Source organism: Neolamprologus brichardi, chromosome 15, assembly GCF_056152115.1.
Source record: "Neolamprologus brichardi isolate AB-2024 chromosome 15, ASM5615211v1, whole genome shotgun sequence".
NCBI classification, from domain to species: Eukaryota; Metazoa; Chordata; class Actinopteri; order Cichliformes; family Cichlidae; genus Neolamprologus; species Neolamprologus brichardi.
In genome coordinates, this window is record NC_142118.1 from 12,616,330 (window position 1) to 12,640,714 (window position 24,385).

The window sequence follows — 24,385 nt, forward strand, 5'->3', positions numbered from 1 at the left end:
TTGTCTTCAGGAATAGTTCTCAAGGTTTGAAGGACATTGAAAAGCTCTTTGAATATTGGCTGCCTCTTGTTCTCTGTCAAGATGATCACACTGCTTCATTTAATGATGAGGTCTGGGATCTGGGGAGGCCAGTCCATGACTACTGATGTTCCATTGTGTCTTTTCTATCCAAGAGTGCTTTTCATGCACTGGCAGTGTTTTTGTACAGTGGCCCCTAGAGACAAAGCACGTACAAACTCCAAAACACAACGGAAGTGCTCCAGGATGCTAGGGTCAGTGTTGAGCTTTTGTTACCTATAGTGGCTACACAAGCCAGGAAGTACCAATGACCGGATGTCATTTTTTAATTATTTGAATATATATGAGTGTGGCTGTTCTATCCTTGCAGGTGTTTTCCGCCGGTATCCAACTCCATGTGTTTGCAACAAACTTGCTGTTTATTTTGCGAATTGAGCTCAACACTGACCCTAGCGTCCTGGAGCACTTCCGTTGTGTTTTGGAATTTGTACGTGTTTTGGAGTTTGTACATGCTTCGGAGTTTGTACGTGCTTTGTCTCTAGGGGCCACCGTATCTTCTCTTTGATGCCCTTTCTTAAGAATGGCTTCTTGACACTGAGACTATTTCTGATGAGGCTTCAGTGAATAGTATCAACTGATGAGTCAGATGCATCTTTCAGCTCCTGTGTCATGTCTTTGCTGGATTTTCCACCTTATATCTTAAGGACATGACTGTCAGATAATTTTCATTCGTTATAGAAAAACTTGGTTGTTGTTTTAATTTTGCTTATCTGTCCTCCGCACAGTTTCCTCAATCTTTTAAGGACAGAATACACACCATGCCACTAGATGTAAAGTTTTCAGCTAACATGTTTCACTAATAATTCTAGCTCCTTGGAAGCAAAATACAAAGAAATGAGGGGCATCAAGACTTTTGCATAGTACCATATCACTAATTATGCACCTATTATATTTTGACTTGTCTCCAGAGCAGTGTTTGGCTTTTTGTTCAAGTCAAAGTCCCACCTGTAAGACAAACATTTTGGCAATGGATGTGTTTTTTTAAGAATTTCCATCCACTTTGGCTGTTCACTTTTTATTTAGATGATTTTTGTATGTTTCTATGACATATGAAGAACAATCAAAATAATTTCATAAGTTTCAAAAACTTTTATTGCCAAATAAATAATAATGTAGTTCTGACAGGGGCGCCACAGCCCAAACCTTTGGCCACAACTGTAGAAAAGATAAAAGATGAGAGGAATATATCTGTACAGTAGGCATTTTTATTTAAGCTGATTATATTTTTCCCTTGACTTAAAGGTTCATCATCAGGAGGTAAACAGGAAGCCAGATCAGACAAAAATGGATGAATAATGCATAAAAGAAGTCATTAAAAACTAAGTTGATTTAAACGGATTTCTCTGGGATTTGAGGTGGGTTGAGCTGTGCAAAAGCTGCTAATCAGTGGCTGAACCCAACCATGTCAACAGTGAAAAAAAGAGAATGAGCAAGCTGCTATCTAATCTAAATAACTGCAGTAGGTCTGTCATCACCATCTTTGACCTCATCGAAATCCCAGGAAATACTCTGAGTTTACAGTTTTACCATTCTGCTGAATTCACCAATTAACGATGAAACAGCAAAACTCTTTTCTTTCTGTTAAACCAACCGTGAAAGGCTGGATGTAGAAGCGGGTGGCGCTGAGGTCCCAGCATAAACCGCATCTCACATTATAAAGGCTGTAGTTATGATACCAGGATGTTGATGAGATAATTTCCAGAACATGTTTTTATGAAACGTCTGTGACCAGTTTGTCCTTCCGTACCAGCCAGAAGTTTCCATCTCATATATAACCGGAGATGTGTTGCCCACACTTGTTCTGTGACCAACAATGGAGAATGATTGCAGAAATGACTCCTGACTTGTGCTGTTACGTAAAAACCATCAGCGTGAGAGGAGCACAGACACACCTGCAGCCCCGCAATCCATTAGTGTTTGACATTCAAGAGAGAACTTTTCTGCAGACTGCTGTTGATTCATGGGAAGAAAATGAATCACTCTTTGCCGCCTCCCTTTTCTTCTTCTATATTTTTATTTATTTATTATTCCTGCGTGGGCTCTCTCCACATACTCCAGCTTTCTCCCATAGTCCAAACACATACATGTTAGGTTAATGAGTGATTTTAAAGTGGCTTCGGGTATGACGCAGATTATAGTGTATAGAAATAATGCACTGTGCTATATGGATATATGTAAAAACAAAAAAACCCAAATCATGGTAAAAAAAAAACCCAAAACACTTGAGGTGCTTAGTGAGATTTATTGCACTATATTAATGCCAGTATATGTACATTTACCTTCTCACAAATTGTCCAAAGTTGCACACAGGGGTTAATGGGTAAAGATAGTGACGATTTGTAAAAAGCAAAACAACCCCCTCCAAAAAAATGCATTTTAAAAATGTGGGAGTGCAGGTAGATTAACAATTACAGAAACATAAAACATCATTTTGTTAATTACTAGTATTATAAATTAGAGGAGCGGTAGCATTAGCTTTACATTGGGTGGTGGCTTAAAAAATGTTTTAAGCACTGTATGTGACCGAAGACCAAATTACAAAGACTTCTTTATTTCCCCTTCCTTTCTATGCTTACCTCTCACATCCCTTATCTCTTATATCCCTTATATTTGTTTAGTTAACATTGGCTTCCCTTGCTCATTGTCTGTGGTCAAACAAAAACTGCTACTAACAATTGCAAATTTCCTTTCGGTGTTCTTTGGAGGGGATTTTGAATATCTCTCTTTAATCCATTCATGAATCAGTAAATGCTGTCAACAGCCAGAAGTCAGTACACCATGTTTTAAATAATAAAACACCACATAAATCTGGATGTTAATAACACAAATGGGCTGGCCAAGTATAAAGGCGAGGTTTCCAATAATAAGTAAAAAATGCTTTTGTAGGCAGTTCCTATAAAGTTATCGAGCTGTCAGCATAGCCGATCTTTAAATAAGGTTCCACTTTGCTTTGAAACAAACAGAAGATTTGAGTTAAGTTTTTCATTGAGATCGGTCTGCAGGAAAAAACCCTTTGATCTCTGATATCAGCCATAGCTCTTTTTAAAAAGCTGCTCATTTAGCAGCAGATGTGGACATTTTAGCCAAGTGCCTCTTTTTTTTTTTCTCTACATGAACTTGACAAGTTGACTTTAATCAGAAACTGAGACTCAGTCTACCTGTACTGAACTCTTTCAGTGTGACAACCCCATATAACTTGCTACTCAATTTCCCAGAAACCCGATCTACTACGAATACGTACAAACATACATTCCTCCTAATCTTGCTCCATCTTTCTTTCTCCACTGTCTCTTGCATTTTAGTTGCCTTACATATCACATATCGGGCAGAGGAGAGCAACTCTATCCGCCCATTTAACTTCATTGCACACACTCTGGCTGTCACAATCCTCTTGGCTGTTGAAAAAAAGGTGGAAGATGGGGAGGCCGTTGGAAAAGGGAGCCTGTTTTCTTCATCAGCCTTAACCTTGAGAAAGAGATTAGGGGAAGTCTAGGTCATCAAATCTCAAGAGCTTCTGGTTCACCTCAGACAAACTTTGCTTTTGTCTGCCAGAAAGGGAGCAGTGTTTAAAGCCTCAAACAAGGACCATTATTATCACAATCTGAAACTTTTCCATCTAAGATTTACTGGCAGACGGAAGTGCTTTTTGGATTTGCCTTCTTTATACAAACTTGTGAGTGGCAAATGCTATAACATGCCCGCACAGCTAAATGAAAAAGCCACAAACTGTAACTAATTCAAGAACTGAAATACTGATAAGTTTAAAAAAATTCCCCTTCCCCATAATTTTCTTACTTACGTCTACTGGTCTTTAGCCATGCTGACATACTTTTATTTGTACAACTTTGTGAAACATCTTTAAGATATGTGCTATCATCTGAATGCAATAAATCCATTCAATTATGCAATTCAGGGGAGGGAATTAACCATATCCCAGCTGTCATCAGGCAGAAGGTGGAGCACACACCTGAACATATCACAAGTCTATTGCAGGACTAACACAGAGCAAAAGATAACCATTCATACCTATTGACATTTTGTTGGTGGACGGGGAAGGTACGTGCCCTCCGGTTGTTGCAAGTGGCTGCCATCAGTCTCTCCAGAAGACCATCACAGCAACTTTCATGGGGCAAATGGGGCTGGAGGACCAGTCCTCTGCCTAAACCAGGTGGCTGGAGCCTGGCCCCACACTTTGAAAGGCTGGATTGCTGAAAATGGTAGTGCTAGAGAAATTTGTGGGGGGGCTACTGGCCAGGACAGTGAAGTGAGTCTGCTGTCACTAGCCGGTGAACCTCGAAACTGCCATCACCCTAGCCAAAGACCAGCTGGCGACCTGTCCGGGTCAGTCATGGATATTCACAAATACCCCATAGTACTGGTGGAAATGAAATATCGGGGGGAAATGCACAGAGTAACGGCTGCGGTTAGCTGACAGCTAGCATGACCCTTAAATCTCAAAACTGATTGGTTAGGGTTTAGTAGCTCAATAGGGCAGTATGCAGGGCTGCACACACAGCCAATAGGGACACGTGCCGTTTGGGCCACGTTCAGATTGCCGGTTCCAGCAATTCGCTACACAGATGATAATGGCACTATGCAATTCGACCTTTGATCAAATGATGAGAGCTGATAGTCAAGTAGTGCGCCCTGACATAGCACTGACATTTCCACATTTTGTAACGACAGACCATGTTGAGCGTGTCGTGACACTTGTACAATGGAAGAACACATCTACTTGTTGGTCGCAGAAGAGCCACTGAGAAATTTGAGAGAGATTTTTTTAGGTGGCTCATTAAAACTCGCTGGCTGGTCACCTGGAATAAGATAAGACTCTGGACCCAAAAATTGACCGATTTTACTGGCCAGGAATCTGTTTGGATGTGCGCTGATGGTGTGCGTCCAGTGGTGTCAGCTGGTGAACCAGCTGCCTTTATGCCCTTACTGCCCTTAATGGAGGTACCCCTTGAGCACATTGGCATGGACCTCATCTGACCATTTTACCGACGAGAAAAAGTAAATCTTTCGTTCAGCTGTTGTTAACTGATCTTGACTTTGTTAATTAAACGTTGTAAACCTGCTTTCAGTGTGTCCTGTACATGAGTTCCTTCAGTAAACCACAGCACGGTGTGTTTTTTGAGCTGATGAAGTTCAGCCAAAACAGGAAACATGCAGCAGGAGACAGTAACTTGTTAAAATGTTATAAAAGCTACAATTAAAGATTTTCATGGATTTTTCAAGGATAAATGTCTAATTTGATCAGAAGTTCTATATGCCATTTCTGGAGAGAGTGCAGTGGAAATGTTGTCACTTTTGGACTTTGCTACTTGCAGCTAAACATTTGCACCTAAATAATGTATAATGTAAGCAGAAGCTGCAACTGAATGAGGGAATATTTGTCTAAAACCTTAAACTGAACTAGAAGGGTACCAGTTCTCCAGCTTACCATATTTACCTGAGTAAATCTGTTTGTTGAACAATCTAAATGGTTGATTCAGAAACTTCTGTGACATCAACTTAACTGAGACTCATTACAAATTTCACAACACACAGTTGAATACTTTTATTAGTTTTTATTAGTTATTTTTGTTTTTGTTGTTAAGTTAATTTTAATAAAAATTAAATAAATAAATAAATAATATCTTTATTTTATTTTATTATTAATTTATTTGTTTAATTTTTTGTTGTTCCCAGAGAGCAAGCCAAACACCGGTCCTAACTATCTCTAGTAGTGGTGCACCACTAGTAGACTTTGTTTTAACCTCCTAGGACCTGGAGTCCATATATGTGGACATTACATTTTGGGTTGTCTAGACCAAAATATAAAATTTTGCTATACAAAGGCCTGATATCCACGTATGAGGACATCATGCTGTCATATGTCCTCATATGTGGATCTCATTTTTCACCAAAATAAAAATCAGGTGAAAAAGAAAATCAGGTAATTCTTTGTTTTTACATTCATCAGGTCCCAATCAACCCAAAATGGCACAGAGATATTAAAAATGCATGCCATGAAAAAGTCCAGGTCTTAGAAGGTTAACACTGTCTCTGCTGATGAGACCGGTGAATGTGGGGCGACGGTGGCAAGAAAAAACTCCCTCCTGGAGGAAGAAATCTTGGGAGGAACCAGGCTCTCTGGGGGGACCCTTCCTCCTAAGGGCTATACTTACCAGCGGTCTGAGACGACGGTTGTTCCTTCTCAGCATGATGATGGTCTAACTTGCTTCCACATCCGGTTTTAGAATGAAGAGAAAAATGATTAACAAGGTAATAGGACATTTCAAAATTCTCTCAGCTGCTGTGTCTTCCTCCCTTCCTCCTAAGGGCTATACTTACCAGCGGTCTGAGACGACGGTTGTTCCTTCTCAGCATGATGATGGTCTAACTTGCTTCCACATCCTGTTTTAGAATGAAGAGAAAAATGATTAACAAGGTAATAGGACATTTCAAAATTCTCTCAGCTGCTGTGTCTTCTTACGTTTCTCTTGTAAAACAGAATGTAGGCCGACTGCTGCTGTTCCTTAAAAACTGCAGATCCAGTTGTGTGGAGCACCTGTGCATCATTATAGGTGAGCCAAGGATCTGATGTAGACCGTGAACTCTCCTCAGGATGCACAGAATTACAGATGTAGTGTCCTGAGATCACATTAAGACAAATGAATCCAACTTCTAAAAGTCAACTGATTCAAGCAAACAGTAATTTGGACTTAGTGCTTCTTAGAACATCAAAAGCTTTTGTGTGTGAGCCCTTCACTCAAAAGTAGCAAGTTCTGTTAAATCATTTTCTGTTTGTAACAAGTCAGTTGTTTTACCTGATTCTGTGCCTCCATAATGACTAATGATGCTCATGAGACCATAACGGCCATCACCCTGAGAAGGAACAAATCCAAAGATCAGTTTCATAAAGTCTCACATCAGTGTGATAATTAAGCTGATTCTCTGAGATGTTCTGCAGTCTGTTTTTACCTGTTTGGATGACACCACCAAGTCCCTCTGCAGCCTGACGGGGTCATTCACCTTCTGAAGCTTTTGGGTTTTTGTAAAGCCAAACCTCTTCAGGTGAAAGATGAGAACTCTGGCAGAAAAGAAAAAAAAAAACAAGGTACAAAATAAGAAGAATGAGTGTCAAACACAAACCGAAGATGGGAGAAAATGACTGCTCAAGTGTTGTCTTAAAAACTCTGATGTTTAGTGCGCCACAGTTTGGAAATCAGGTCAGTCGATCATTTCTCATGTGACCTTACTCACCTTGGCAGTGTATCAAAAGACGGCTTCACTTCCGAGGTCGTCCCTCCACAGTCACAGGTGAATTCTATTTTTTGTTCCTAAACAACAGCACAGAGAAAACAGGCTTTATGTTAGAAAAAAAAAAATCACAACATATGCACACACACACAAACACAAACAAAAAAGGTGTGTTAAGATCAGTGATACTACATCTCTACTGGAATTTGTGATCTTACCTTCAAGTATGTCCCTAACATGTCCTCAACAGATCCCTCTGGAACCAGGTCAAGAGATAAGCTTGTGAATTCCTCTTCGTGTGATGACTGGTGACCGCAGCTACACATTTAAGGAGTAACGTAGTTAAAGTAACGATCAGGTAGGTGGAAGAGAGGTATATGAAAATGTTGCAATCAGCCCTGTGTTTCTGAAAGACTGGCTTACCTCTTGCATGTCCTCATGTTTTCCATTTTGAAAACATGATGGTCTTCTACTGGGCAGGTATAACTTCGGCCCAGGAGAGCTGCTTTCCTCTTCAGGTGAGGTGAGAGGTTTTTGACCTCATTGAGGAACAAGGTTAGGAATTCATGAGCATCCTGAAAGAAAAACACAGAGGAGATTTAGAACATAAACATAAACATTAGAAGGTAAAGCAAAAAACAAAATGTCCAAATAGCTACGCACTTTCTGTGCACTGCTTTTGTATTCAGGAACGTGTTCGCTGAATGCCTTCTTAAAAGATATTAGGCGCTGTTTTTTAAGGTCATAATCTTTTGAATCATGACAGTCCCTGACGTCCATGAGCCTTCTGTAAAAAGGAAAGGGTAAACAGACATTTCTGGTGTTAGATATCTTTGTTCTTCAGGTTTTTGAAGAAAGTAGAAGGTTGACGTAGCGCACCTTAAGAGCCGAGCTTCTGGGACTGCTCTCCACAAAATCTCCTGACGGCTGACGTCTCTAATGAACTCCTGATTGTTGAGGAGGCTCTGCAGGCAGGAGTTCATGTAGCAAGTGTTTGCAGTGTTTGGAAACCTGCCACACATACACAAAGTTTATACTATCAGTGTGTAAAATAACTCATTTCCACTTTGACAAAGAGAGCTTTGGTCCTCGTGCACCACGTGTACTCACCCGTAGTGGTCCACTGTCTGAACTATATTTTCCATTTTTTTTCCATCCTTAAAATTTTTCACTACACTATTGCAAAAAGGTAAAAACACAAACACACAATTAGGAAAATGTCAAGAAGCTAAGCAGTGTATGTGCATGTATGCATGAGCTTTGAAGTTTAAACATTTTGGAGGACGTTTTTCTCTTACATGTCAAACACCTGCTCCCATACATCCTCTTGTGCCAGAAGCTCCATAATGAAAGTGTTCAAACTCAGGTCTGATGGCTCACTATTTTCAGTGGTGTTTTTAACCTGGTTGGAACTTTCACCACATTCCTTATGGGTGCTGCTGGATGCAGAAAGAAGAAAGGAGTCAGGGATGCATAGCAAGCACAACAAGACAACAAACAAACATTATCTCTCTGGAGAACAACATTCAACCATCTAATGATTATTTTGATCAGCAATCGGCCAAAATATTAAAAGCACTTACCTGGGATTGTCTGTAGTTTTGACCTGTACTGGATCCTCTGAACTGTTCGGTGCAGGCTGGACGTCCAGTTCTCGGCCTTCTGTTTCCAGGAAGTCTTCTTTTGGTGGTGCTGCCTCGGCAGGTGTACAGGTGTTCTTTAATCTTCAAAAATATATAAAAGGATGTTAAGTATCAAATCTGCAACCAGAAGGATCCCAAAAGAATTTTGCTTTAAAGTGAGAAGATTAAAGTTTCCCTTACTTGTTACTCTTTTTATTAGGTTCCCTTGTTGTTTCTGGAGCAACCTGCCTTTTTCTCTGTAGAAAGAAACCAAAAGACAGAACATAGCTATGTGCTTCATTGCTCTTAATTGCTCCCATTTCATTGTGATGAATAAATGCTTGATGATAGTGACTCTTTCCATAAAACATACCTTCCAGAATTTGAAAATAGACCAGCAGGACTTTTTTTGTGGCTTTACATTGGGGGTCTCTGCCTCTGTATCGTTGTCAGTTTCCTGTAGAGAACGAACAAACATAATGTTATTAAAAAAGTAAAGTCACTTAAAATTAACAAGTACATTTTAAGGAAAATATGCATTTCATATGTCTTCTGTAAAAGCAAACCGAGAAACAGCAGAAGAAGTGTCTCCAATTTCTTTTCTTCTTCTTCTTTATACCATTTTCATGGTTAGATGTTGTGGCAGCAACAGAAGCATCCGGGACGCTGATCAAGGACAAAAGTGTAAATGTTATTTTTCAAAGTGGAAATTTTTAACAAGGAGTACATCCTGGATATTGCAAATAAAAAATAATAACTGTTATGGAATACCAAAATGAACAAAATCATGTATTTTGTACATTTACACTCTATATTTTCAACTAATCTCTGAATCGATATAAATAATAGACAAAACTGGAAGTAGTAAAAATGATATAAACACACAAGGCGGAAGAAAAATAACAATAAAAGGAAAATAAAACAGCTCACACTAAACCACTGCTATAAATATCTCCGGCAACATTAGATTAAAGAGTCACACATTTCTTTACCTCTGTTGAGACGTAGAAGGAATTTCCTTCTCTGCCACGTTTTGGTTTTTTGATCTCTGTTTAGAAAGAAGAAAACCAACATCAGTAATGGCATAAAACAAACATGCCAAGGGAGCCTCTACATGAAAAGTGTCCAGTTAGAAAATTTTGGTATTATTTTAGATTATTTATCAATTTAGTGAGCTATCGACTCGTGAAGTGGACCAATATGAATATGTTTAAATAAATTTAAAACAATTTATTCATGCCTTAATTTGAGTTTTAAAGTTTATGGTATGAAATACAAAATCCTTCATTTGGTTCAAAATTCAGTTTTTACAGAAATCATCTCTGAAGCTCCATTAAAAGCTTCAAAATGCTTATTTACTGTAAGAAAAATATACACAGAAATGTGCTACAAGTCTCTTCAAACTTACCTTTCTGAGAAAAAAGCGTTTGAACATCTTTGAACCTAATTTGATCGCAGTGAAAATCTTCTGTGCTATGCAAAAGTTCAACTGAAAACAAGTTCAAAAGTTGTATATTTATAAGCTTTCAGCATAGAATGTTCATACCCTGAACATATGTCATCATAACGTATGGGGCTAATTTGCATATTTTGGAATGTATGCTCATTGGAACTGTGTGGCACTCGTCTCCAAGCAACCCCACGGTACATGTTTGAAATGTACAGTGGGGTTGCAGTGGGGTTGAACCTCGAAACTGCCATCACCCTGGCCAAAGACCAGCTGGCGACCTGTCCGGGTCAGTCATGGATATTCACAAATACCCCATAGTACTGGTGGAAATGAAATATCGGGGGGAAATGCACAGAGTAACGGCTGCGGTTAGCTGACAGCTAGCATGACCCTTAAATCTCAAAACTGATTGGTTGGGGTTTAGTAGCTCAATAGGGCAGTATGCAGGGCTGCACACACAGCCAATAGGGACACGTGCCGTTTGGGCCGCGTTCAGATTGCCGGTTCCAGCAATTCGCTACACAGAAGATAATGGCACTATGCAAGTCGACCTTTGATCAAATGATGAGAGCTGATAGTCAAGTAGTGCGCCCTGACATAGTACTGACATTTCCACATTTTGTAACGACAGACCATGTTGAGCGTGTCGTGACACTTGTACAATGGAAGAACACATCTACTTGTTGGTCGCAGAAGAGCCACTGAGAAATGATTTTTTTTAGGTGGCTCATTACAACTCGCTGGCTGGTCACCTGGAATAAGATAAGACTCTGGACCCAAAAATTGACCGATTTTACTGGCCAGGAATCTGTTTGGATGTGCGCTGATGGTGTGCGTCCAGTGGTGTCAGCTGGTGAACCAGCTGCCTTTATGCCCTTACTGCCCTTAATGGAGGTACCCCTTGAGCACATTGGCATGGACCTGATCTGACCATTTCACCGACGAGAAAAAGTAAATCTTTCGTTCAGCTGTTGTTAACTGATCTTGACTTTGTTAATTAAACGTTGTAAACCTGCTTTCAGTGTGTCCTGTACATGAGTTCCTTCAGTAAACCACAGCACGGTGTGTTTTTTGAGCTGATGAAGTTCAGCCAAAACAGGAAACATACAGCATGAGACAGTAACTTGTTAAAATGTTATAAAAGCTACAATTAAAGATTTTCATGGATTTTTCAAGGATAAATGTCTAATTTGATCAGAAGTTCTATATGCCATTTCTGGAGAGAGTGCAGTGGAAATGTTGTCACTTTTGGACTTTGCTACTTGCAGCTAAACATTTGCACCTAAATAATGTATAATGTAAGCAGAAGCTGCAACTGAATGAGGGAATATTTGTCTAAAAACTTAAACTGAACTAGAAGGGTACCAGTGCTCCAGCTTACCATATTTACCTGAGTAAATCTGTTTGTTGAACAATCTAAATGGTTGATTCAGAAACTTCTGTGACATCAACTTAACTGAGACTCATTACAAATTTCACAACACACAGTTGAATACTTTTATTAGTTTTTATTAGTTATTTTTGTTTTTGTTGTTAAGTTAATTTTAATAAAAATTAAATAAATAAATAAATAATATCTTTATTTTATTTTATTATTAATTTATTTGTTTAATTTTTTGTTGTTCCCAGAGAGCAAGCCAAACACCGGTCCTAACTATCTCTAGTAGTGGTGCACCACTAGTAGACTTTGTTTTAACCTCCTAGGACCTGGAGTCCATATATGTGGACATTACATTTTGGGTTGTCTAGACCAAAATATAAAATTTTGCTATACAAAGGCCTGATATCCACGTATGAGGACATCATGCTGTCATATGTCCTCATATGTGGATCTCATTTTTCACCAAAATAAAAATCAGGTGAAAAAGAAAATCAGGTAATTCTTTGTTTTTATATTCATCAGGTCCCAATCAACCCAAAATGGCACAGAGATATTAAAAATGCATGCCATGAAAAAGTCCAGGTCTTAGAAGGTTAACACTGTCTCTGCTGATGAGACCGGTGAATGTGGGGCGACGGTGGCAAGAAAAAACTCCCTCCTGGAGGAAGAAATCTTGGGAGGAACCAGGCTCTCTGGGGGGACCCTTCCTCCTAAGGGCTATACTTACCAGCGGTCTGAGACGACGGTTGTTCCTTCTCAGCATGATGATGGTCTAACTTGCTTCCACATCCGGTTTTAGAATGAAGAGAAAAATGATTAACAAGGTAATAGGACATTTCAAAATTCTCTCAGCTGCGGTGTCTTCCTCCCTTCCTCCTAAGGGCTATACTTACCAGCGGTCTGAGACGACGGTTGTTCCTTCTCAGCATGATGATGGTCTAACTTGCTTCCACATCCTGTTTTAGAATGAAGAGAAAAATGATTAACAAGGTAATAGGACATTTCAAAATTCTCTCAGCTGCTGTGTCTTCTTACGTTTCTCTTGTAAAACAGAATGTAGGCCGACTGCTGCTGTTCCTTAAAAACTGCAGATCCAGTTGTGTGGAGCACCTGTGCATCATTATAGGTGAGCCAAGGATCTGATGTAGACCGTGAACTCTCCTCAGGATGCACAGAATTACAGATGTAGTGTCCTGAGATCACATTAAGACAAATGAATCCAACTTCTAAAAGTCAACTGATTCAAGCAAACAGTAATTTGGACTTAGTGCTTCTTAGAACATCAAAAGCTTTTGTGTGTGAGTCCTTCACTCAAAAGTAGCAAGTTCTGTTAAATCATTTTCTGTTTGTAACAAGTCAGTTGTTTTACCTGATTCTGTGCCTCCATAATGACTAATGATGCTCATGAGACCATAACGGCCATCACCCTGAGAAGGAACAAATCCAAAGATCAGTTTCATAAAGTCTCACATCAGTGCGATAATTAACCTTCCTCTCGTGTTACGGTCGGCACCGACCCATTTTAAATTTCAAATGCATAAAAAAAATCACAAACATTTGTTTATTGTATCAAGGCTTTTTGACTTTGTCAGGAACCTCTATTTCTACAACATAAAACAAAAAAAAATATTTTCACTAAATTATAAAATGCACTAGTTGAAATTATGACCTTTGTGTTGTTAGGGTCGGTTTTGACCTAGGTATAATATTATGAGTATAAAGCAATAATTAAAGCCAAAATTGAAATCATAAGTGCACTGTCAGCTAAAACACTGACAGCCAGCTCCTCTCCTAATCATATGAGCTTTAGGGGATTCTTATTTTGCGTGTTTTTTGCCTGCATACCTTTATACCTGCACAAAAACAAAACAAAATAAAGACGGGACATGTCAAGAATTCACTCATTTGAGTGGCCATTTGACTTCCAGAGTGCACATTTACAATTTGCAGCATACAAAAATGAGAAGAAGATTCACAGTGAGCCAAGTTCTGCATCATATTTTTGGTGAAAATGAAGGAGAGGACACAGAGCAGCATAGCGATTCAGATGGGCAGGTTTCTAGGAGGAAGACAATGTGGACTATCATCCAGAAGACACAGACACATCTGATCATTTTCTGGGCAACGATGTCACTTCACACATTTGATATCATTTTGATTCAGGAGTCCTCAGATTTGACAACAGAGAGACCAGACCGAGGTCTGACAAGCTTGCTCCCATCAGGGATGTCTGGGAGAGATGGGTGCAGCTTCTTCCCCTGATGTTCATCCCAGGGCCAGAGGTAACAGTGGATGATCGTCTTGTCCACTTTTCGAGGAAAATGCCCCTACCGGCAATACATACCCAGTAAGCCAGGAAAATACGGCAGAAAAATCTGGGAAGCCTGTGATGCAAAAACCAACTATGGCTGGAATGTACAGATTTTCACAGTCAAAGCTGTGAGTAGCACCCCTGAGAAGAAACAATGAAAATGTGTGGTCCTCGATATGACCACTGGACTGCAGGATCACAATATCAGCTGTAATATTTTATTTTATTTTTTACCAGATATGACCTCGGACAAGAACTTCACAAAGATGTAGCTGTATCATTGGGAAGTGATAAAAAGCCCACAATTACCCACGACTATAACCAAAAGAAAGGAGGAGTGGACTTTTTCGTTTTTTCAGTTTATATTAAAGGTCTACTGCTAAAAAAGAACATTTTTTTTTTGTCTTTTCTTGATGTAAATATCTATGGGTGAAATTGACCCGTAACACCATAGATGTCATTTTAGTAATTAATCTTAAAATGAAAAAAATCAATAAAACAGATTTATTTAAGAGATGTGTCCTATACCCCTCAGTAATAGTCAGGTAACACAAAAACCTTTTATTTATTAATATGATTCTCTTGAGGTTAATTTTACAATTTTTTTCAATTGAAATCGAGGGGTATAGTGACAAAAAAAGACCCACAGGCCCACACCAAAAGCATTAAAACCAACATTTTCATGGATAAGGAAGCCTAACAAGATAACCAAGAGATGAGAAACAAATTGGATGATCACTTATTGTTTTTAGTGTATTTTATAACTGATTTAATTCACGGGTCAAAACTGACCCGTTAACATAAGAGATGATAACAGAAAGCTAACACAAGAGGAGGGTTAAGCTGATTCTCTGAGATGTTCTGCAGTCTGTTTTTACCTGTTTGGATGACACCACCAAGTCCCTCTGCAGCCTGACGGGGTCATTCACCTTCTGAAGCTTTTGGGTTTTTGTAAAGCCAAACCTCTTCAGGTGAAAGATGAGAACTCTGGCAGAAAAGAAAAAAAAAAAACAAGGTACAAAATAAGAAGAATGAGTGTCAAACACAAACCGAAGATGGGAGAAAATGACTGCTCAAGTGTTGTCTTAAAAACTCTGATGTTTAGTGCGCCACAGTTTGGAAATCAGGTCAGTCGATCATTTCTCATGTGACCTTACTCACCTTGGCAGTGTATCAAAAGACGGCTTCACTTCCGAGGTCGTCCCTCCACAGTCACAGGTAAATTCTATTTTTTGTTCCTAAACAACAGCACAGAGAAAACAGGCTTTATGTTAGAAAAAAAAAAATCACAACATATGCACACACACACAAACACAAACAAAAAAGGTGTGTTAAGATCAGTGATACTACATCTCTACTGGAATTTGTGATCTTACCTTCAAGTATGTCCCTAACATGTCCTCAACAGATCCCTCTGGAACCAGGTCAAGAGATAAGCTTGTGAATTCCTCTTCGTGTGATGACTGGTGACCGCAGCTACACATTTAAGGAGTAACGTAGTTAAAGTAACGATCAGGTAGGTGGAAGAGAGGTATATGAAAATGTTGCAATCAGCCCTGTGTTTCTGAAAGACTGGCTTACCTCTTGCATGTCCTCATGTTTTCCATTTTGAAAACATGATGGTCTTCTACTGGGCAGGTATAACTTCGGCCCAGGAGAGCTGCTTTCCTCTTCAGGTGAGGTGAGAGGCTTTTGACCTCATTGAGGAACAAGGTTAGGAATTCATGAGCATCCTGAAAGAAAAACACAGAGGAGATTTAGAACATAAACATAAACATTAGAAGGTAAAGCAAAAAACAAAATGTCCAAATAGCTACGCACTTTCTGTGCACTGCTTTTGTATTCAGGAACGTGTTCGCTGAATGCCTTCTTAAAAGATATTAGGCGCTGTTTTTTAAGGTCATAATCTTTTGAATCATGACAGTCCCTGACGTCCATGAGCCTTCTGTAAAAAGGAAAGGGTAAACAGACATTTCTGGTGTTAGATATCTTTGTTCTTCAGGTTTTTGAAGAAAGTAGAAGGTTGACGTAGCGCACCTTAAGAGCCGAGCTTCTGGGACTGCTCTCCACAAAATCTCCTGACGGCTGACGTCTCTAATGAACTCCTGATTGTTGAGGAGGCTCTGCAGGCAGGAGTTCATGTAGCAAGTGTTCGCAGTGTTTGGAAACCTGCCACACATACACAAAGTTTATACTATCAGTGTGTAAAATAACTCATTTCCACTTTGACAAAGAGAGCTTTGGTCCTCGTGCACCACGTGTACTCACCCGTAGTGGTCCACTGTCTGAACTATATTTTCCATTTTTTTTCCATCCTTAAAATTTTTCACTACACTATTGCAAAAAGGTAAAAACACAAACACACAATTAGGAAAATGTCAAGAAGCTAAGCAGTGTATGTGCATGTATGCATGAGCTTTGAAGTTTAAACATTTTGGAGGACGTTTTTCTCTTACATGTCAAACACCTGCTCCCATACATCCTCTTGTGCCAGAAGCTCCATAATGAAAGTGTTCAAACTCAGGTCTGATGGCTCACTATTTTCAGTGGTGTTTTTAACCTGGTTGGAACTTTCACCACATTTCTTATGGGTGCTGCTGGATGCAGAAAGAAGAAAGGAGTCAGGGATGCATAGCAAGCACAACAAGACAACAAACAAACATTATCTCTCTGGAGAACAGCATTCAACCATCTAATGATTATTTTGATCAGCAATCGGCCAAAATATTAAAAGCACTTACCTGGGATTGTCTGTAGTTTTGACCTGTACTGGATCCTCTGAACTGTTCGGTGCAGGCTGGACGTCCAGTTCTCGGCCTTCTGTTTCCAGGAAGTCTTCTTTTGGTGGTGCTGCCTCGGCAGGTGTACAGGTGTTCTTTAATCTGCAAAAATATACAAAAGGATGTTAAGTATCAAATCTGCAACCAGAAGGATCCCAAAAGAATTTTGCTTTAAAGTGAGAAGATTAAAGTTTCCCTTACTTGTCACTCTTTTTATTAGGTTCCCTTGTTGTTTCTGGAGCAACCTGCCTTTTTCTCTGTAGAAAGAAACCAAAAGACAGAACATAGCTGTGTGCTTCATTGCTCTTAATTGCTCCCATTTAATTGTGATGAATAAATGCTTGATGATAGTGACTCTTTCCTTAAAACATACCTTCCAGAATTTGAAAATAGACCAGCAGGACTTTTTTTGTGGCTTTACAGAGGGGGTCTCTGCCTCTGTATCGCGGTCAGTTTCCTGTAGAGAACGAACAAACATAATGTTATTAAAAAAGTAAAGTCACTTAAAATTAACAAGTACATTTTAAGGAAAATATGCATTTCATATGTCTTCTGTAAAAGCAAACCGAGAAACAGCAGAAGAAGTGTCTCCAATTTCTTTTCTTCTTCTTCTTTATACCATTTTCATGGTTAGATGTTGTGGCAGCAACAGAAGCATCCGGGACGCTGATCAAGGACAAAAGTGTAAATGTTGTTTTTCAAAGTGGAAATTTTTAACAAGGAGTACATCCTGGATATTGCAAATAAAAAATAATAACTGTTATGGAATACCAAAATGAACAAAATCATGTATTTTGTACGTTTACACTCTATATTTTCAACTAATCTCTGAATCGATATAAATAATAGACAAAACTAGAAGTAGTAAAAATGATAATAAACACACAAGGCGGAAGAAAAATAACAATAAAAGGGAAATAAAACAGCTCACACTAAACCACTGCTATAAATATCTCCGGCAACATTAGATTAAAGAGTCACACATTTCTTTACCTCTGTTGAGACGTAGAAGGAATTTCCTTCTCTGCCACGTTTTGGTTTTTTGATCTCTGTTTAGAAAGAAGAAAACCAACATCAGTAATGGCATAAAACACACATACCAAGGGAGGCTCTACATGAAAAGTGTCCAGTTAGAAAATTTTGGTATTATTTTAGATTATTTATCAATTTAGTGAGCTATCGACTCGTGAAGTGGACAAATATGAATATGTTTAAATAAATTAAAAACAATTTATTCATGCCTTAATTTGAGTTTTAAAGTTTATGGTATGAAATACAAAATCCTTCATTTGGTTCAAAATTCAGTTTTTACAGAAATCCTCTCTGAAGCTCCATTAAAAGCTTCAAAATGCTTATTTACTGTAAGAAAATATACACAGAAATGTGCTACAAGTCTCTTCAAACTTACCTTTCTGAGAAAAAAGCGTTTGAACATCTTTGAACTTAATTTGATCGCAGTGAAAATCTTCTGTGCTATGCAAAAGTTCAACTGAAAACAAGTTCAAAAGTTGTATATTTATAAGCTTTCAGCATAGAATGTTCATACCCTGAACATATGTCATCATAACGTATGGGGCTAATTTGCATATTTTGGAATGTATCCTTATTGAAACTGTGTGGTACTCGTCTCCAAGCAACCCCACTGTACATGTTTGAAATGTACAGTGCAATGTGCAAAAAATTGCAAAAATAAACAAGACAAGACAGTGCAATGGAAATGTGCAAAATGCTGAGTATTGTGCAAAAGCAACTTGGTGTGTGTGTGTGTAGAGCAGGGCGATATTACCAAAAATATTTATCACGATATACATTTGAAAATTTGCAATAACGATATAACTGACGATATAATTGACACTAGACAAAATACTTTACAACTCCACAACTTTATTAGTGCAAAAAAACCCATCAATGTATTTTCACTTAAACAAGCAGCTGTTTTTTAAGTGCATTAAAGTTATATAAAAATGTAACAGTGCAAATTCCTTGCTGACAGTTTAACCAAAAGGCATTTCCAGTGGAAATTGGCTGACATATCCTCAGCATAACCATGTATAATATCCACAAAACTTAAAAAGAGGTTATACACACACAATACGGGAATATTATGTTGAAGCACAGTAGGTATCACTCCGCCAGGCTCCTGCCTACGATAGCCGTAATGCGCCGACAATCCATCAAGCGGTGTGGCTTCGTAGCTTAGCAAAGTTGCACTAAAACATTTGACAGATTTTCGAGCGCCATGTACCACATAAAATTGTTTCCAGGTCAGTAAACACAACCAGAATTCATACATAAGGCACACATGATTATAAGGGCCACTGTCAATTTTTAGAAAAATCAAAGGATTGATTTTAAGTGTGCCGTATTTTCCAAACAACACAGTAATAACGACGACCCGCTAGCATGCTCTTCCAAAAATAGTGCTTTGTTGCCTATCTGACGGACGAAAGCTAAACCAGTTCCACACCACTGAGGTTGCAGCATTTTTACAAACCAATTCTGGTTCATCCGTTTCATTCACCAATCCACTTTTGCTCTTCTTATTCTGCGTCGCCGCCATGTGCGTATGTAAACACAGGCACTGTGCATGCGCGTTTTACCCATATTCTATCGCGATATTTCATTTTCCTATCCTTGCCTAAAATTACACCGGTATTACCGTGAACGGTATGATATAGCCCAGCCCTGTGTGTGTGTGTGTGTGTATGAGTGTGAGATACTGCAGATAAGTGCTTGGTAGCGATGTGTGAAAGTGTGTGTGTGTCAGTCCAGTCACTGAGTGTTCAGGAGTCATACGGCTTGCTGGTACCTCTTTCCAGAAGGCAGCAGGGTGAAGAGTGTGTGAGGTCCTCCATAATGCTGGTGGCTTTGCGGATGGAGCGGGTGCTAAAAGTGTCCATGATGGAGGGGAGAGGGGCTCCAATGATCTTCTCAGCTGCTCTCACTATCAGTTGTAGGGTACTGCGATCTGATACGGTGCAGTTACCATACTAGACAGTGATGCAGCTGCTCAGGACGCTCTCGATAGTCCCTCTGTAGAAGGTGGTGAGAATGGATGGTGAGAGATGGGCTTTCCTCAGCTTCCACAGGAAGTAGAGATGCTATTGGGCCTCCTTAGTTATGGAGCTGGGGTTAAGGGACCAGAAAAGGTTCTCCGCCAGGTGGACATCAAGGAATTTGGTGCTCTTGACGACCTCCACAGAGGATCCATTGATGTTAAGTGGGAAGTGAGCTCTCTGTGCTCAACTGAAGTCAACAATCATCTCTTTTGTTTTGTCCACGTTCACAGACAGGTTGTTGACCCTACATCTCTACAGATGGCCCCTAGCGCAACCCTTCAGCCTCCTAGTAATTGCACCTATGGTACAAATTTGAGCAAACTAAACTTGACCTTTGACCTTGAGGTCAAAGGTCAAGTTTAAAAGTTTTTGTTAACTCTGACTAGGGCTGGACCATATCATACCGTTCACAGTAATACCGGTATAATGTTGGGCAACAATAAGAAAATGAAATATCGCGATAGAATATGGGCAAAACACGCATGCGCAGTACCTTTGTTTTCATACGCACATGGCGGAAAAAGCGTGCTGGCGACAGAGAATGAGAAGGGCGAAAGCGGATCGTTGAATGAAATGGATGAACCAGAATTGGTTTGTAAAAATGCTGCAACTTCAGTGGTGTGGAACTGGTTTAGCTATCGTCCGTCATATACACAACAGAGCACATTTTTGGTAGAGCATGCTAGTGGGCCGTCGTTATTACCGTGTTGTTTGGAAAATGCGGCACACTTAAAATCAATCCTTTGATTTTTCTAAAAATCGACAGTGCCCCTTATAATCCCGTGTGCCTTATGTATGAATTCTGGTTGTGTTTACTGACCTCGAAACGATTTTATATGCTACACGGCGCTCGAAAATCTGTCAAATGTTTTAGTGCGACTTTGCTAAGCTACGAAGCCGCACCGCTTGATGGATTGTTGGAGCATTACGGCTACCGTAGGCAGGAGCCTGACAGAGTGATACGTACTGTGCTTCAACATAATATTCCCGTATTGTGTGTGTATAACCTCTTTTTAAGTTTAGTGGATATTATACATGGTTATGCTGAGGATATGTTGGCCAGTTTCCACTGTCAGCAAGGAATTTGCATTTGCACTGTTACATTTTTATATAGCTTTAATGCATATAAAAAACAGCTGCTTGTTTAAGTGAACATACATTGATTGGGTTTTTTTGCACTAATAAAGTTGTGGAGTTGTAAAGTATTTTATCTCGCGTCAATTATATCGTCAGTTATATCGTTATTGCAAATCTTCAAATGTATATCGTGATAAATATTTTTGGTCATATCACCCTGCTCTAACTCTGACTGTCTGCTCTTACCTGTTTCTTTTGCTCTCTCTGCTGTCTTCATCCTCCATCCAACTCTACAGCTATTGTTTGGGATGATATGATGAAACTGAAGGGTGGCTGGGCACCTGGAAAAAAAAGAGATTGGATGAGACTGCAGCTCGTGTCCCAGCCTTACTGGCATTGCCCCTCAAACCTGCTGCACCACCACTTCCCTGCAGCTCAACCAGATCAGGCCACAAGCTCTTTGAGAATCACCTTGTTGGTGTCAAAATACTATTGTATGTCAATTTAAAATATGTTATATGTTAGATTTAACTAACGAACTAACAAATGATGGGTTTCTGATGGGCAAAGACAGACAGACAAAGTCCCTAGAGACACAATTTCAGTCAGTTCTATGCCAAGTTGTTGTGAATAAGGGTAAGTATGGAATTGAGTGCCTTTTTTATGTTTGAATAATTCATGTTGGTGTTACAGGGCTTAGTAAACAAAAACTAATTTTGATAAAAGAAACCAAGTACAAGGACCTCAACAAAGCCTACAATGAGGTGTGCCTATTGGAGAAAAAATACAAAGAAAGTCAGGTTGGCTCAAAGCATTTGTACAGTACTGTATCCGAGGAAATCGATGATATTAAAGCCAAGTTCATAGAAACTTTATATAGCTTGAAGTGAAATTATCAAAGAAACCTCAGCTACTTAACTGCTTTTGACTAACAGTTCTCTGAGTTTTGCTTCAAAGAAAAGTTTTTGGTTTATTTCAGCTGTTTTCAATTGATATTGACTTTGTTAGTTAAACATTGTTAACCTGCTTTCAGTGTGTCCTGTACACGAGTCCTCTTAGCAAACCATGACATAATATCTTTTTGGAGCTGATGAAGCTAAGCTAAAAACTATGGAGGACCACAAGAGCCACGCACATCGAAATAAAGAATTCTGTGCTTAAATATTGAATTGTAGAATAAATTCTCCATTTGTAAATTCATTTTTGAATTCCAATTTAATAAACTGCATTTCAAAATCCATTTTTGATTCCTGTTCGCTCAGGGATTAACCTTTGGATTAGCTGTTGGATTAACAATTTCATTTTAAAAATACTGCAGCTATTCAAATTAGCCACACTGTGGGATGTAAGGAGCTCTCTGATTGGTCCATCTCTGAGGCCGTCTCTCCTGCATGAAGTCCAGGTGCTGGTTTTCCAGTGTGTGCGTCTGATATCCCAAAGCTGACTCAGAGCTGTAACACCATCAATGGCTGCAGTATGGAACAGATGTGGGTGTGTCCTCATCTCCCAGAGGAGTCCAAATCATCATCAAACAGCCCTACAGACACAAAAACGTGAAAATATAAACAACCAGACTATCAGCAGTGATTTAACTACTTTAAGATCTCTGAGAAAATCATTTACAGTATATATCACTGAATTTAAGGCCTTTAAAATCACAGAGCATACAGAAAAAAGTACTAAACTGAATCAATTTCAGCTTTCGTTTTTCATGATGTATATTGTATTAAATTTCATTATCTGTGTCTTTACCACACATTTGCCACACAGGTTTAGATACTGTAGGTTAAGTGAATGCTTAAATTGCACTGATGAGAATATACTGGACATTCAAAGCTAAGATTCAGCGCACTGTGTTAGAGGCTGGGATTTGATGAATTCATCATATATACAACCTTTGATCATCATTTATGTCCAGTTGAGAATGAATCTGTGCACTCACATATTAAATGAACGGAAACCAGTAGTGTGATCTCCAGTCTTGATATATTGAATGAGAGAACTGACAGCTGTTATTTTAATCAGCCTATCTCAGTTGTTTTAACTCTTAAGTATCACAAAGTAATGTGGTAACATCTGGACTGATGAGTTTACTGTCAGCATTTTAATCACTAGTTTAAAGGCTGTAGGCTGCAGCCGTTGCTCTAACACTGTATAAATGTAACAGGGCTCAGTGCTGGTTCTAATAGTCTGCTTCCAGCTTTATTTGTGAAGAGTACAGCAGCTCACAAAACAGGTAGCTAGCTCGTACAGCTGCGACGTAAAAATTTCACAAGCTAAGATGACCTTAAAATAACGGGGCTACGTGAGGTGATGCTAGCGTTAGCCATGTTAGCACGTTACCTTCAACAGGTGGTCAGACTGCATAAATAGGCACTCAGTCAGAGGTTGCGCTCTCCTTTTCGCTGCAGGGTCCCTTCATTCTTCACATATCCCTGTTGAGCCGAGTGTAAATCCCAAGGCTGAACGGCCTTTGTACAAGTACACACGCTTAGCAGGGCGAAGCTATGAGCTAGAAAAATCCAGGCAGACAGCCTGTGTCTGTCCAACCAATCAGAGAGCTCCTTACATCCCATTTGAATAGCCGCAGTATTTTTAAAATGAAGTTGTTAATCCAACAGCTAATCCAAAAGTTAATCCTGAGCGAACAGGAAAGGGAAATGGATTTTGAAATGCAGTTTATTAAAGTGCAATTGGAAAAAGAATTGTGAAATGAAGTTTATTACATTGGAATTCAAAAATGTTTTTTGAAATGAAGTTTTTAAAAAGCATTTTAAAAATCAGTTTATTAAATCGGAATTCAAAAATGAATTTAGAAATGAAGAATTTATTCTACAATTCATTATTTTGGCTCTTGTGGTCCTCCATAAAAAAACAGTCAACATGAAGCAGGAAGCATGAAGTTAAAATCTTGTAAGTGGTACAATAAAGTTTTCATCCTGAAGTGATATCATTGTTCCAGGATAAATGTCTTGTCTGAACAAAAGTTGCCACTAGTCAGGGAGATGCTAACCAGGTGCTGGGTTGGTTCAAATCCAGCCTAGAGCAGTTCTATGTGAGATTTGCATGTTCTCCCTGTGCCTGTTTGCTCTGTGTTCTCTGGTTTCCTCCTACACTTAAAAAAGTATTTACAGGTTAGGTAACTGGTCATTCTAAATTGGATGTAGGTGTGAATGCTTGTCTGTCTCGCTGTTTTATCTCTGTGACATGTGTACCGGGCTTGCTCCATGACATCTAGGTTAGGCTACAGCTACTCTACCACCTTGAAATAGATAAGTGGAAGAAAATGAATGGATGGTCTCGTCTAAGTCATGTACCCAGATTAATTTTGAGGTAAATAATATAATGCTACTGTTTTTCTCAAATTATGGAGCCAAGAATC

At 39.1% G+C, this 24,385-nt stretch overlaps 2 protein-coding genes across 14 annotated transcripts; both read right to left on the bottom strand.

Annotated features, from left to right (window-relative positions):
• Positions 1 to 5,633: 5,633 nt before the first annotated feature.
• Positions 5,634 to 11,139, bottom strand: LOC148098422 (ubiquitin carboxyl-terminal hydrolase 46-like). Of its 5 annotated transcripts, XM_087852688.1 has the most exons (16): positions 10,354 to 11,139; positions 9,938 to 9,993; positions 9,512 to 9,611; positions 9,319 to 9,402; positions 9,147 to 9,202; positions 8,907 to 9,047; positions 8,622 to 8,762; positions 8,434 to 8,499; positions 8,203 to 8,334; positions 7,987 to 8,110; positions 7,747 to 7,898; positions 7,542 to 7,641; positions 7,327 to 7,403; positions 7,045 to 7,153; positions 6,891 to 6,948; positions 5,634 to 6,714 (listed from the first exon to the last, which is right to left on the bottom strand). In XM_087852688.1, exons 1-16 carry the CDS (start codon positions 10,378 to 10,380, stop codon positions 6,536 to 6,538), a joined length of 1,602 nt encoding a protein of 533 aa, XP_087708814.1. In that variant the 5' UTR covers positions 10,381 to 11,139; the 3' UTR covers positions 5,634 to 6,535. The 5 variants fall into 5 exon arrangements, with proteins under 5 accessions (XP_087708814.1, XP_087708811.1, XP_087708812.1 ...); XM_087852685.1 differs by lacking the exons at positions 9,938 to 9,993; positions 10,354 to 11,139 and having other exon boundaries at positions 5,634 to 6,310; positions 6,414 to 6,463; positions 6,557 to 6,714; positions 8,622 to 8,759; positions 9,319 to 9,516; XM_087852686.1 differs by lacking the exons at positions 9,938 to 9,993; positions 10,354 to 11,139 and having other exon boundaries at positions 5,634 to 6,297; positions 6,415 to 6,463; positions 6,557 to 6,714; positions 9,319 to 9,516.
• On the bottom strand, positions 6,415 to 23,362 carry LOC102789102 (ubiquitin carboxyl-terminal hydrolase 37-like). 9 transcript variants are annotated; one of them, XR_015720747.1, is made up of 19 exons: positions 18,276 to 18,423; positions 17,861 to 17,916; positions 17,434 to 17,533; positions 17,241 to 17,324; positions 17,069 to 17,124; positions 16,829 to 16,969; positions 16,544 to 16,684; positions 16,356 to 16,421; positions 16,125 to 16,256; positions 15,909 to 16,032; positions 15,669 to 15,820; positions 15,464 to 15,563; positions 15,249 to 15,325; positions 14,966 to 15,074; positions 13,146 to 13,203; positions 12,812 to 12,969; positions 12,670 to 12,722; positions 12,504 to 12,552; positions 6,415 to 6,477 (listed from the first exon to the last, which is right to left on the bottom strand). XR_015720747.1 is itself a non-coding variant. In XM_087852682.1 (17 exons), the coding sequence occupies exons 4-17, from the start codon at positions 17,343 to 17,345 to the stop codon at positions 12,699 to 12,701; spliced, it is 1,443 nt and encodes a 480-aa protein (XP_087708808.1). In that variant the 5' UTR covers positions 17,346 to 17,916; positions 21,250 to 21,344; positions 22,274 to 22,540; positions 23,347 to 23,362; the 3' UTR covers positions 11,889 to 12,698. The 9 variants fall into 9 exon arrangements, 6 of the variants coding, with proteins under 6 accessions (XP_087708808.1, XP_087708806.1, XP_087708804.1 ...); XR_015720746.1 differs by having other exon boundaries at positions 12,504 to 12,556; XR_015720745.1 differs by having other exon boundaries at positions 6,431 to 6,477; positions 12,504 to 12,722.
• Between the last annotated feature and the right edge of the window lie 1,023 nt (positions 23,363 to 24,385).